A 14,594-nucleotide genomic window follows, 5' to 3' on the forward strand; every position below is an offset into this window, starting at 1 on the left:
GTGACTGGCGGCGCCCTTTGATCTTCTTGATCACAGCACATCATCGGAGATGGGTTTGCGACGCGTGTTGACTGCAACAGTGGTCCCTTTGTTCCTGTTCCGGTGGTGTGTCTCCACTTCCGCGTCCGCCGGCACATCGTGGGACGCCCCGGATTCGGCAACGTACGAGGATGCCCTCCGAGTCGCTCAGTGCCACGCGCACTGCCTCGACCGCGTGAGTTTATATTTCGTTCTCATCACAGCTCCATGAAGTTGTATGAAGGACGCGTACTGGAATTTTTGATTTTTCTTCGCATTGCTTGCGAGCCGAAGAAATACATTTCAATTCTTATCTTCCTTGCTGATTTTTTTTTCACTCAGCGATCTTGATCTTTACTGCAGATTTCAAAGCGGTACTCAATTTTTGGTTCTTCAGGTGTGTCGTTGCTAGATAATTAAGTTATAGTTTATTACCTGTTTATTCAAGAAAAAAGTCGCCTTGATCTAGCCCAAATGATGTACCATACGGAGTTTCCATGCACAGTTCAGCCTATCGGGCTGCCTGTTAGACGGGCGATGAGGATTGCAACGCGATTCCTGGTCTCACGCATGATTGGCACAATTAAAAAAATTGCGCATTTCACTCAGCTATTTTTTTCGCCACTGTTTTGTATTCATTGCAGATTCTTTGCTCGTTTTTCGGTGCCCAGCGAGTCTAGCGAAAGCCGGCGGCCCTCGGCCCCTTTTACTCTGGAGGCGAGGAGGGTCTCTCGGTCGTTTGTTCTGGCTTCAATACTGCGGCGATATTGCAGTGAGCACGTGCGAAGGAAACGTCACCACTGCGGCAGCTGCGTTTTTATGGAGGCAAAACGCTAAGGCGCCAGCGTGCTGTGCGATGTCAGTGCACGTTAAAGATCCCCAGGTGGTCGAAATTATTCCGGAACCCTCCACTACGGCCCCTCTCTCTTCCTTTCTTCTTTCACTCCCTCCTTTATCCCTTCTCTTACGGCGCGGTTCAGGTGTCCAACGATATATGAGACAGATACTGCGCCATTTACTTTCCCCCCAAAAAGCAACTATTATTATTATTATTATTATTATTATTATTATTATTGTTTTTATTATTATTATTATTATTATTATTGTTGTTGTTGTTTTTTTTTTATTATTTTTATTATTGTTTCTTTATTATTATTATTATTGTTGTTATTGTTGTTATTGTCGTCGTCTTTGTCGTCGTCGTCGTCGTCGTCGTCGTCGTCGTCGTCGTCGTTGTTGTTGTTGTTGTTGTTGTTGTTGTTGTTGTTGTTGTTGTTGTTGTTGTTGTTGTTGCTGTTGTCAACGCCCAGTTTTACCTTCCTTCCAGGCTTTAACTCTCTAGCAGCTTTTCCAGACACGAGAAATAGAATTGGATGTTTATTTGTCTCCAGTGCTATACAGGAAATTGGCCTCAGATGAAAATCTATCTACCAGGATAGAGGCTCTCGAGGCCCATTGACTTCACTCGCATATACTTTATTGCTGTGGTGCGGCTTCAAGCAAACGCGTTCTGGGGGCTGTTTCATCGCCCCCAACGCGCAGAGGGTCCCACCGGAATTCGTGGACTATAGGGTTGTGATTCACGGGGCAAACCACTAGCACGGCAGTACTAGCTTCAATGTTGCAGTGGTATTAATAACAAGCACTTCTGCCTGTCCCATCATGGCAACCGCTTTGCGAGGCGTGCATTTTGTCGTCTGTGCAGCTTGAAAGGCACTGAGAGAGTTTATCGTTTGTCGATTGCTACTGAGGTTCAGTATTGAGGCGTCTTCGTCTTAGTGATGGTGATAGTGGATTTTTATGGCGCAAGGATATCTGTGGCTAAATAGCGCCATGGCACAGGGTATTTTCATTTGCTCAAGATAGGGCCCAGGACCCATTTCCCACGCATTTCACCCTAAATAAGCCGAGCACCAGACCTGGGGAAAGTTGTTTTTTGTGTTGTGTTGGGTTTCATGGCGCATAGGCAACTAAGGCCATCATGAGCCAAGCTCGGGGTATAGGAGAAAGTTCTGGATAATTTTATAGAGATGTGAAAATCATCGGTGGTGCAGAGTGCTTAAATAGTTAAAATTACCTAATGATGATGAATGAAAAAGATTTTAGAAATGGGTACTATTAAAAATTTTAAAGGGGTCGGGTGACCTCAGCGGCCATCCTTGCGAGGGCAAGGATCTCGAGGCTCCCAACCAATCAAATAAATACCTCACCCTTTTAGACCAGGAGAAAGCTTATACCCATTGTATCACCGGTGGGTACCCGGCGGCCCTAGGGTCGAACCCCGCACCTTCCGCATGACAGGCGGATGCTCAACCACTGGGCCATCGCTGCTGTGCGGAGGCTTCGTCTGGGTGATGATCTTGGCGTTATGTGCTGTCGAATATCAAAAATGTGGTAGTCCTGGCCGCAGAGATATTTTTCGCCCTTTTCTCTTCGATGGCATCACGAAGGGGTGCTGTGAGGTATGTTTATTTACATACGGGTATTATATATTTAAGGCTTGTTCCACAGCAGGTGCTTTCGCTCAAATCGTTTTAATAATAATAATAATCAATCAATCAATCAATCTTTATTTTTCGGTGCCCAGGAACAACCCAAAGGTCTTGGTGCTGGTACACCATTCACACGCACAAAATGTAAATTTGTCTTCCACAAAGGAAGACACTCAGGGGAGGTAATGCAGCAGTCAAAGCGATAGAAAAAAAGACATATAAACTAGGCGTGACAGCAAGCATGAAGCAAAAAAGTGAAAACAAGGAAACAGCGAGAACAGCGGTAAATGAAAACAACTAGAACAGGCAACAGACATATAAACAACTAATGAAACAATAATAATAATAATAATAATAATAATAATAATAATAATAATAATAATAATAATAATAATTGTTTTGGGGAACAGGAAATGGAGCAGTATCTGTCTCATATATCATTGGACACCTGAACCGCGCCGTAATGGAAGGGATAAAGGAGGGAGTGAAAGAAGAAAGAGGCGCCGTAGTGGGGGGCTCCGGAATAATTTCAACCACCTGGGGATCTTTAACGTGCACTGTCATCGCACAGCACACGGGCGCCTTAGCGTTTTTCCTCCATAAAAACGCAGACGCCGCGGTCGGGTTCGAACCCGGGAACTCCGGATCAGTAACCAAGCGCGCTAACCACTGAGCCACCGCGGCGGGTTCAATTCGTTTTCGCGGTTTGTCTTTCCAGTCGTGCACGCGCGGTAGTTGCTCGAGGCCTGGGACGTCGGCTGCTCCTTCGTGACAGCACCGTTTTTGCCTGCCAGACATGGAGCTGGCAGTGCGCGCTCTCCTACTCTCCAGCTGTGCCGCTTGGTGCAAGCACCCCCCGCAGGAGCGCGTTACACGAACAGGGCGCCGGATGAGCTCAATCAATTTTGCGTATAATCCTGTGAAAAGGAGGGGTGAAAACTTGTCGGTTCAAAACTTTCTCTTCTTTCATGGGCTTGCACTATCTGCAGTCACACGTCAGCCCTTACAGAGGACGCATGCGGTGCAGGCAGCAACCAGAAATCAGTGCATAGATAGTTTTGTTTCCCTGTTACTCGGAATGAACATTTTGTGTTCACAGAGAGAACAAAAAAAATGAACAAGAACACTTGGTGAGGCAAGCGCACTCGTAGAAGTTTTCACCCTTTATGTGATTACTACACGTTTTATGCTGTTAGCAGCAAAATTATCTTTTGGCGAAACCCCGTCTGTCTCTAAGTCTGCTCACCTCTTTGAAGCCTCCGCCTTCCAAGCACTTTCCTCCAGGGTCCCTCCAGTGGGTTTCCGGAGGAGGTAGCATACAATGGCTCCTCGGCGGAGGCACGGGACGAGGCACTGGAAAAAATTCATCTCCCGCCTTCGAGCCTCCACCCACATGCTTCCTCTAAAAGGCCTCAACCCATCACCCAGCCACACACCTCCACCCACCTTCAACTACTCAGAAGCATCCACTCAGCAAAAGCCCAAGGTGAAAGCAAATTCAACTGGAAGGCGATACACGTAAAATCGAAAGGTACAACCAGTACTGCTAACGAATGCTTGTCGCATCATGTTTTATGATCACCTGTAGGTTTTTTTTTTTCTGATCTTCTCTGTTTCCTGTAAAGTATAACGGTATAACGCGCAACACATGAGCATGAAAGAAATCAAGGCCTTTGGCCCCACACTTCGGCTCTTCAGCATTGGGCTCACACCAAGACAGATGAACGTGGTCTTCTGGAGCTTCAGCGTCTTTTATTCTTCCTTTTCGGCATCGTCATCATGTTTTTGTTCCCTGATCCACGCCGCTGCATGACTTCTAGTGTGATGGTACCCAATTTGCTCGTCAGATTTGGTACATATTTGGTGTACAAAGAGGCGGAATACATCGAATATAGATTCGATGTTTTCCGCGTGTTTTGAGCGTTTTCGCGGCCTCCAAGTTGATCGCATACTTTTACTTTTTAGGCATGTATCACTGAGCTGCAGCTACATAGTCTAAGCGATAAGGAAAATCATATGCTAAAGGAAGTTCCACCTCATTTGCCGCAACCTACAGCCCAGCACAGCTTGATAGCGTGCAATGAGACCGTTTTTATGAAACCATTATGTGTTCTCACCTTCTCCCGTGTGTTGAAACAGAACGTTTTTTTTTTTTTACACCCCACTCTTCTGGATCCGCGGACGCGTGAACAGTTCATGGCGCCACGGGCGGAAATGACGGCGGCGAACGACACGTTCGATGAGTACCTTCAGCCGCCGACCTGCGAAAAGGTGCCCTGCCGAGAGGTAAATTGATTATTGGCGTGTAAACTTTAGCACCCACTTCGTATCATTATTCAAAATCATTTTATGCAGACAGCAGTAATAGGTGGCTAGGAGACAGTCATAAAGGCAAATTAATGCCTGACTCAGTGTGCCCCACTTCTTCCCACCCCTAACACATCACTCAACAGCAGTTAGTAACATTGTTGAGCGAACTTTCGATCAGTAATCCCCACCATAAAAAGAACACATAAAGACAACATAGCGTACAGGGCTTAGTCATACTGCGAGGAAACAAGCAGCTAAAACAAGTGACATGTAGTAATACGCAGAGGAAATAAACAAGCAGGAACAATAAAATGCATTCATAACAAAACCATCTGGTGTCTAGTTATAACCCGGAAAAAAAGAAGGAAAACAGTCAAAATTGTGTGCTCAGAAAATATGTATTAAGGTTTTTTTTTTTTTTTTGAATGCTTGCGCTGAGAAACTGTCAGTAATGATACTTACAAACATGGCGCGGTTATTCAAGAAGTCAGGAATCTGATATGTTAACTTTTGTGTTCCGTAGTTTGTACGAATCCTGTCTTTGTTATAAATGGTATGCCGGAGAATATACATGTGTTCCTTATGAACATATTTCTCTATGAAGGATTGAGCATTCTGTTTGATTTGAGTTTATATGACTACAGCTAGTTTTTAACATAGGATGTTTGTGTTAACCTGTCCTATGTAACATCCTATGCAACATAGGATGTTACATAGGATGTTTCTGAATATTATTATTTGTGAGCATACAATACAGTGCGTGATGCCCTAGCCACTGCCATGATCCACGTACGTGATTAGTCAACTGCGCATGCTCAATGGCAGCTGTGCAGTTGCAGTTGCCATTTGTACAGTCTTTGCCAAATGTAACCAGGCTAGACGGTTTGCTTCTCGGTCGTATATTGAAGCTATTATGCCAGCCCTCAAGCTCTAAATCTCTGTATGGCAGGGAGAACCCTTGCCTTCACCTTCCGATAACTTTTTGATCCTTAGGGAAACCGTAAGGGCTCTACTATTCGAATGACAAGTAAACTAGCCTGGTTACTTTTTGCAAAGGCTGTACCTATCGTAAACGGTCCATGTGGCCCCTTCCTGCAGCAAAGCGGCGCATGCGTACTCGACGCATCCAAGAAACGGATCGCGTGGTAGACGGACACCTCGGCGCTGTTACTAAGATATACCTCACATAATGCTTCAGCTCAACACAATGAGCCGTGCGGCGGAGTTCCTCCTAGTAATGCATAGGCGCAGTGAGCTTTGCTTAAAGTTTAGTGCAAATGAAGAGGCTTTAAACGCCATGAGAATATTTTTGGGGGATTGTTTTCAGTGCTTTGCAGGTTGCATCGCTAGTTCCGGAGGAAACACAAGCTGCGAAAGTGCGTGTGTAAGTATAGCATCACTCGACGATCACCACTTATAAGGCGAAATTGACCGACAGCAGACTGAGAAACCGTACCCCTATTGAGGGATTCTCCCTGAATTTCGTAATGAAGCCCCCTACTGCGCCTTTGGCTTATGTTGAATATTCGCGCCAACGTCGTTACCGCGGCACCTACTGCGGGGTCTTGTCATTCAACACGCCTCGCATTCGCGTTGAGGGCACGCACTGCTCGGTACCCGACTTTTTAAGTCAATCAGCCTAGACATCAACAGCACGTACATTTGGATCAAGTCTTCGGACTCTTTTCTTCCGGCCGCAGCTGCATGACGAGCTGCGTCTTCAAGAACTGCGCTCCTCCGTTTGCAATCTTATGCCATCCGTACAGTTCGCGAGTCCACTGGATCCGGTATCTCCGCGGCTTCTGAAGTAGTCACTTAAGTAATTAATTAGTCAAGCGATTTATTATTTCCAGCCTGTCACGTCATCACATCGAACGATGCATTAGTAAATGGAGAAAAGAAAGAAGACGAAGAGGCTAGCGCTCGCACGAAACTAGTGCGGGCCAATATATAGACAGGTCGATTCTTATGCTAAAATGTGAATTCACAGCTTTTTCATTTCCTTTTTTTTCACCTTTTTTCTCCAAATTTGCGTCTTCACAAAACTATAAAATTACTCCACACCTTACCGATGTGTGCGTTTGTATCGACAATGTACCCTGGCCAATCCCCCACCGTGGATACGTGCCATTCAGCCAGAGGCCATCATCATCATCATCATCATCATCATATAGACAGGTCGTTCCCGCCCTTCTCCTCTGCTCCCTCTCCCAGATGCGCCTTTCACTCGCTCTTTCCCACTCTCTGCGGACGTAGGGCACCGACGTGATCCCGAGAAACGGGACATTAACGGCTGTCGCAGTAGAATAACTTTACCATAATCATGATCATCAGCCTGAATGCGCCCATTGCGGAGCAAAGGTCCATCCTATATGTCTCCAATTAACGCGGTCGATCCTCAACCCAGTAGAAGAATTTATAGCTGAGGAAAGTACCTGCCCATAGGTGCATTTTCAACCCAGTGCTGACGCAGCGCCTCTCCTGCTCATTGCCATGCTTGTCATGTGTACGTGACTGCGTTTCGCTTTCATCGAAATACGGCCGTCGAGCCCCAGCTGCGGCAACTGAAATTCGATCAAAGTGAGGGGGGGGGGGGGGCATAAACACCCATCCGTTGTACAATCGCGATTTAGGGGAATAGAGCAGTTACAAGATTTGTTTACAGCCCGCAATCTAGCGGCCCTTGTGTATGTTCTCAATGATCAAAACCAGCAAAGAAAACGCGAGGGATCGGTGTAGGGTTCAATGCGTGCGAAAATCTGCAAGGAAAGCGTTGAGAATTAGCGTTACGAGCGCCCTCTATTGGGGGTGTGCCTTGCTATTAAACGTGCCGCGCTCTTGACACACATCACGGTTGGACGGTAGTCGGCGCTCTACTCGACTCTTTGATTGCAGAGAACAGAACAATGTAACAATGGCTGCCTGTTCTTCAATGAAACAAGCACTGGTGAGTACTTTTTCCCCCGATGACTCGGGTCATCCTGTTACCGCACATATCTTTCTAGGTTTACCATTGCTCTCGTGTTGGCACGAAAATGGCACCCTTTCTTGAAAGAGCCCATAGTCCTCTGATGCCCTCATGCATCGTGTACGTAGTTGCAACCATTGATATTATTCAGAGAGGAATGAAAAACTGGCAAGTTTCTAGCAAAGTACTCATCACTGACGAGAGCTGTCTTGACGGTCCCCTTATGTTGTAACCATTACCGCCATTACCCCGTACTTCTTTAAATTCATTGGTAAAATAAGGTATGACATGACAGCTGCACGTCCAGAAAGACTATAGTAACTTTGCCATGAACCTTTTTTTCTTACAGACTACCTGAGGATTTTGAACAACCCATATTACAGTTCATTGTTCACACTACTACGATGTAACAACAGCGACGGAAAGATTGACCGTTTGTCTCAGTTTACAACACGTGACGTGTATCTGAGGCAAAGCTTGATTAACATTCTGCAGTTAAGAAGCGAGGAAATGAGGAGGAACACAAGCGGAATCACTGGCATTTGCTTTCTGAGGTCTAAATTCTTCTTCAAGCACTGCCGTTGCCTCGAAGTGTTTCTTTGAATATCGGGCAACATCGTTGAAGCTCTGTTGCTACAGGACGCAACATTTCTGCAAAAAAATCAAAAACGACTAAAGTAAGGAATTTTGAAGGATGCTGATTTCTCTTTTCCTGCTGTCTCCTTGGCACTGCTCACTGGAGCGTTAGCAGCAATTGGGTGTCACCACAAGCAGCGCGCGAGATCACTAACAATAAACACCCCACTGTCGCCACAGAAATTTAAATGAAAATAAAAGAGGCATCTGTTCAGCACAAGTGGGAGGAGGTCAGAAAAAGAGGAATGGTAGTGAGGAGTCATTACTTTAGCTTTTATTTTTTGTTCCGAGACTCGAGCAATGGCTATATACCCTGCGTAGCAATGACGATTTGGTGTTTCATATACAGACCGTTGGAACGCTAAACGCGCATTATGCAAAGGCTGCTTTTTATAGGGTCGCTAATGCTGCAGACGACGCGGATTTAGAAATAACTCTGATCAAATCTGGAAAGTGCATCATCCAAACTTGTAACCAGAAAAGCAAGAGTATTGTATGCCATATCTACGTCAAATTCCAGCGCGAATAAGCAAGCGGTTTAACCGAGTGAAGCGTTTTAGGTGCGCGTTTAGAGTTGCAACAAACTATATGAAGCACAAAACGATAATGTATTCGCACAGTGAGCCGCTCTAGTCTTTCCAGAGAAGAGCAGTGGAGGCGACACCTCGTGGACCCTTTCTCCTCCGGAAATCACGTGCTACCGGCTCGAAGGAGGGCGCGCGAACGGCGTCACCCTCAAGTGGCATCTGCAGGAAGATGGCGCCACCGGTGCTGAGCCGACAGGGACGCCACCGCTGGCAGTAGTGTTCGTGACTGAGACGCGAACCGAGAGCATGGCTGCCAGAGACCCACAGCTGTGGATAACTCTAGGAACGGTGAGCACGGCCTCGATTGAAGTTTCGGCTCCAACTGTAGTAAATTTGTATTCTTACAGTACGCATGCAATGACTGCAACCGTGTCTCCTTCCGCTCAGCGCTACCAGGGGCTGATACCCGTGGCGAATCTCATCGATCAGAGGCACCAGTTCCGCGTGACAGCCGTGTCCAAGAGCGGGCCGCTCAGCACTCCCAGGATGAGCCCCTGGACCTCTTACTCGGAGAGTAAGCGTTCACTGGCGCCTTATTTCTCTTCGCTCTTTTTGTGCCCGTTTCTCTGTTATTGGAACACTTGTCCAGCGAAATTGTGACGGAAGATATGAGCCGAATCGTGTGTTACACGCTGCAGCGGAACTGTCGGGCTAAGATGTCTGTGGGCACGTTAGTCCAGGAGCCCGTACCCCTGAGGGAATGATTTGCCGATTTTTGCATGCTAACTTACACAGTGGGCTGCAATTATTTTTTTCACTTGGGGCATTTAATCGCGTACTCGAATATTAGCGCACGTGCGCTGTTGCTCTTCCATCAGAAATGCGGCCGCTGAGCCTGGGAATAAAAGTCGTGATCGGGACATAACTCGAGTGTAGCCATTGTGGAGAGACTTTGAGGGACTTTTAGAAAGGGCTGGCCTAAAAACGTATCTAGACAATTCAGAGTAGATTATATGATGCTTGCGTTAAAGTGCGCTTTGGCAAAATCCGCTGCGGTGGCTTAATGGCTTCGGCGTATGGCTGGTGATACCAAGACCCCAGTATTGAATCCCAGCCATCATTTGGATGGAGGAGAAACGGAAAAGGCGCTCGTGTTCTGTGTGATGTCAGCGCACGTCAAATAACTTCAAGCGGTACAACAGATGTATATCGCACTTTTATTATTGCAAAAGCATTGGATGGCTCATCGACACGAAAACTCGTCGTCGGCCAAAAATGTGGCGGCGTTACAGGATTCGCGATTGGTCGAAACGGTATGACGTAATCAAATGCGGGAAAATACGAAACGTTAACCACAGTCATACCCAGTACTAGTGCTTGCAACAACGGCACCTACAGAGACATAGAATAGAGCTCGAAAAGAATTGGAATAGATTTGCATTGCTTTCGCATTACTGGCACGTAGGTTGCCTAAGTGTTCGCGGTAATTTTTAAGTAATGCTATAGTTGAGAAGGAGAACAACAGACATTCACACTTAATGTAGAATGCACTCTCAAGGAACTGGAATTCTTTCTACGCGAGCAAACGTTGTACTTAATGTACAATGCACACTCAAGGAACTGGAATTCTTTCTATCACGCGAGCAAACGTCTGCGTACAGCTCACACTGCCAAATGCAACAGCCCCACTCGGTGAAAGCTCACAATAAGCGAAATTAATCTACAGAGCTTCTATCATGCGCGAAATTTTACGTTTTCCCATTCTTATCGCAGATGACACAATTCCGGGAGAGCCAGTGAATGTCACAGTGTCCGGGTCGACACCAGACGGCGGCTCAGTCATCTCTCGACTCACGTGGTCCTCTGGCGACCAAAGTAAGCATCACTATCGTTAGAGGTAGATCCGTGTTAAGCAATGCATTTTTGGTGAACAAACCGGGAGACCATGCGTGATAACATGCGACCAGGCAAGTACTGTCAGTCGCAATAGTTTGCGTGATCAGCGACGCGTGGCAGAGTGAAGCATAACTGCACTGCTGCGCCATCTGCCGTCACAAAGCGTGGTGTCGAGGCTCACGGCACGCCTGGCGCGGCAGCACCGTGAGTCAGCCTCGACACCACGCTTTGGGACGGCAGATGGCGCAGCAGTGCAGTTATGCTTCACTCTGCCACGCGTTAATAATAATAATAATAATAATTGGTTCTTGGGGGAAAAGAAATGGCGCAGTATCTGTCTCATATATCGTTGGACACCTGAACCGCGCCGTAAGGGAAGGGTAAAGGAGGGAGTGAAAGAAGAAAGGAAGAGAGAGGTGCCGTAGTGGAGGGCTCCGGAATAATTTAGACCACCTGGGGATCTTTAACGTGCACTGACATCGCACGGCACGCTGGCGCCTTAGCGTTTTTCCTCCATAAAAACGCAGCCGCCGCGGTCGGGTTCGAACCCGGGAACTCCGGATCAGTAGTCGAGCACCCTAACCACTGAGCCACCGCGGCGTTGCAGATCACGCAAACTATTGAGACCGACAGTACATTACCCAGTAAAAGACTAATTTGCCGCGAGTACCACGTCTCGATCTCGCTTGTTCCATACATGTTGATGCGCTGGCAGGGTGATTACTTCAGTCATATCGCCAGCGTTTGGCCTAGTTGGTTTCTAGAGCACATATGCCTGGTGTCTAAAATTAGGCTTTAACAGTTTCAGACGAAATGCCATTTTGGCATTGTGGATAGTACATAGTTAATAGCTGTCGGTGTCAGTTTCCGAATTTCTCTGAAAGATTAAGCAAAACTTTAGGCAGTAGTTCGCGTGTATAGACCTCCTTCGCCCCGCGACGTCACCAAGATGCGGTGGCGCTGATGTTAGCAGCGACTTTCGCATGGTAGGCAAAACAGGTTCCGCTTGCCCGTGCCTACCGCAGCTACCGGCGGCTGCTTCAAGCCTGTGCACTGCACAAGCAACATGTATTGACCAGCTGCGTCACTGCTGGATCCGCGTGGTAGCATAAAAAAATTTAAATTAGCCTCGATAGGTTTCTCGCTCATAAATGCCGCATTCGGAAACTGGCTAACAGGCATTGGGCCACTGTAGTAAAGCGCGAAGTCTGGGAGTCGATAGGCACTGCCACTCAATGCACTTGATAGCATGCAAGTTACTGCGTTCATTCACCTGAACATCAGGATAGTAGGCTGATAATTGCTGAAGGAAAAAAAAAAGCATATGTAGCTGCACCCGTACTTATCACCTTGAGTCGGAGTGCACGGGGCGCCAGCAGGTTCACTCGCCCCCCAAGGAATGCGTTCTTTTGTTAATAGCACAGCATGTTTTAATGGCGCGTTTTATAGCAGTTAATATTGACTTGAAACTGTTTCTTGATATGACAACGTAATTATTTGATTCGAGTAGAAAGAAGTCTGGTAAGTTGTGTCAATCTTGCGCGGTCGCGTTGGTGTGCTTAGAATAGCGTCCCTTAAGTGTGCTAAACGCCATATGCTTTTTCATTGCATCATGCATGAGTCATGTTTAATGAGGTAGTACATGATCGCGAAGCTTGTTTGGAAAGAAGCAGCCGCAGGCGTGCTACTAACAGACCCGTGGCGAGATTGAGAGGGGACGCGGCAATGAAAAGTGTTTTCGTTATATATGCATGCGATATGTAACTAAACTTGGTGCAAATATGAAATTCCTACGCTAGTTTCAGTAATTCCTTTATTTATAGCTATACCTGGTGCAGTTCTGGGTAATTATAATTAACACCCTCGTCAAGTCACCCCAAGGTCTTAAATAATTGAGTAGATAGTGCGCAGGTTTTTTTTTATGCCAGCATGTACACAAAGCCCTGTTCTGTATGATGACGCGATTAGTTCTTTTTCTAGATGATCAGTACTTATGCATGCCTAGTTACATGAAAGCGTTTCTTACAAAAAATAACTAACACAGTACTAAACGTGTAGGAAAAAAATCGAGAGATTTATTTCGCTCCTCCAAGTCTCAGGAATAGTTTGCGACAAATGTAATCATTTGATTTTCATGCGAATTACGAAGGTGAGTGATCCAGTCGCAGAAAATGTGAGAGGTCAGAAAACGAACCTTAAAGTTTATTCCCTCGTTTATGGCCTCTTCGCTTTCGCTTTGGCCAAAGAAAGGCGGCACTGAAATCAAAGCAATTATCTCACAATTTTTGACGACCACAAATCTAAAAAGCTTAATTTATAAATTTGTACTCAATATTTTGCTATAATTTTTCATCACGAAACAAGACACAACGGCTAGGAAAGAAAATAATTCTAGAAATCAAAATTTTTCACCAAATCGACCAGCTTAACAAGAGGACAAGTCGGCCTGGCTGGTGCGCGGTCATGCGGCTAAAAACAGCGCTAAGCGAGGCAGAGGAGATCAAGGACACAACGCTGCCCCCACTTTTCGCACAGCGCGACACGTATGCCAACAGACGATGAGCGCACGTCTGCTCCGACGAAGCAACGCCAGCACATCCTCTCACTACTGTCCCGAAACAAATTCATTCTAGCTAGAGCAGAGTGTCAAAAACTTCCTATTTTATTCAATGCCTAGCGTAGAAATCAATGGCAGAAGCGCTTTCTGTTTACTGCTAACCATATATACAATACACAGTGGCGTACCATTTCTCTGAATACGCCGCAAGTGGCCAACGCGAGCTCGTGTACTTGAAGAAATTACTAAGCTATAAACATCAACCATTGCTGTGATTCGCAGAAACTGAAAACGCGCCTACAAGCCTTGAAAACCCGCGCTCAACCCCTCTCCGCGACGACTATCCCTGGCATTTTGCCTACCACGAGCCCGCTAGCGACTGCAGCGCCACCTCGTTTGTTTACAAACATGCAGGAGGTCTATACTTATATTGCAAACTTAGAGGCTGTTGTATTAATAAACTTTCGTTGTGTAGAGCACACGTGCGTTCCATTGCTACTCCGAAGTTTCAACTGAAAATCACGGCGTGTAATTGCGCATGCGAATCTGTGACGATGAGAGCTAAAGCCTCCTCAGGTGAGCTCGACCTGTCGCTTAATAAAGGCGTTCCTTCAACCTCTCTTGCTGAATTTTATAGTGCAGCAGTCATAGTTATACTTCCCTGTGCCGCTGCGCCAATGGCACACAAAGCGAAATACGCAACGCCTGCATCTTACTAGGCAGGAGTTCCGCGCCAATTGTGAATGCATTGTCTGCACAATAATGTGAACATTGTTAGAAGTTGGAGGGATATTCTGGAAAACGGCTTTTCTACAAAAACGGAACCAAATGAACTAATCTAGAAATACGAACTCTCTAAGTTTTCATGGTGTAGTCCAGTACGCAAACTGAATTGACAAAAATTTTATAGATCGCAGTTAATTAGAATATTGACTGGTACAATTATTTCCGTACTCTGCGCGCCTGCTTACATTACCTGCACGGCCTGGAGAAATAAATCACGTATACAACCAGACGCTGGTACTACTAACAGATAATTAAAAAAAATTGTGAAAGAAATATTTCGAACACCAAAATGCAGACCCCATTGTAAAGCCGACGTCTGTGACAATGTCTCTTCGAAAACAAAAGGGTACTTGTCTGAGCTAGTCGGTATACATTTCACAGGAGAGGGTGCAGCGCTAAACAGG

At 46.2% G+C, this 14,594-nt stretch overlaps 1 protein-coding gene across 1 annotated transcript in view; it reads left to right on the plus strand.

Annotated features, from left to right (window-relative positions):
- Positions 1-14,594, plus strand: part of LOC144102240 (tyrosine-protein kinase receptor torso-like) — a 33,799-nt gene continuing 19,205 nt past the window's right edge. The window contains 7 exon segments of the mRNA XM_077635549.1: positions 1-214; positions 4,704-4,796; positions 6,148-6,204; positions 7,716-7,767; positions 9,058-9,299; positions 9,399-9,525; positions 10,725-10,826. Coding sequence (XP_077491675.1) covers positions 50-214; positions 4,704-4,796; positions 6,148-6,204; positions 7,716-7,767; positions 9,058-9,299; positions 9,399-9,525; positions 10,725-10,826 — 838 coding nt within the window. The 5' untranslated portion in view covers positions 1-49.

Source organism: Amblyomma americanum, chromosome 8, assembly GCF_052857255.1.
Source record: "Amblyomma americanum isolate KBUSLIRL-KWMA chromosome 8, ASM5285725v1, whole genome shotgun sequence".
Classification (NCBI taxonomy): Eukaryota; Metazoa; Arthropoda; class Arachnida; order Ixodida; family Ixodidae; genus Amblyomma; species Amblyomma americanum.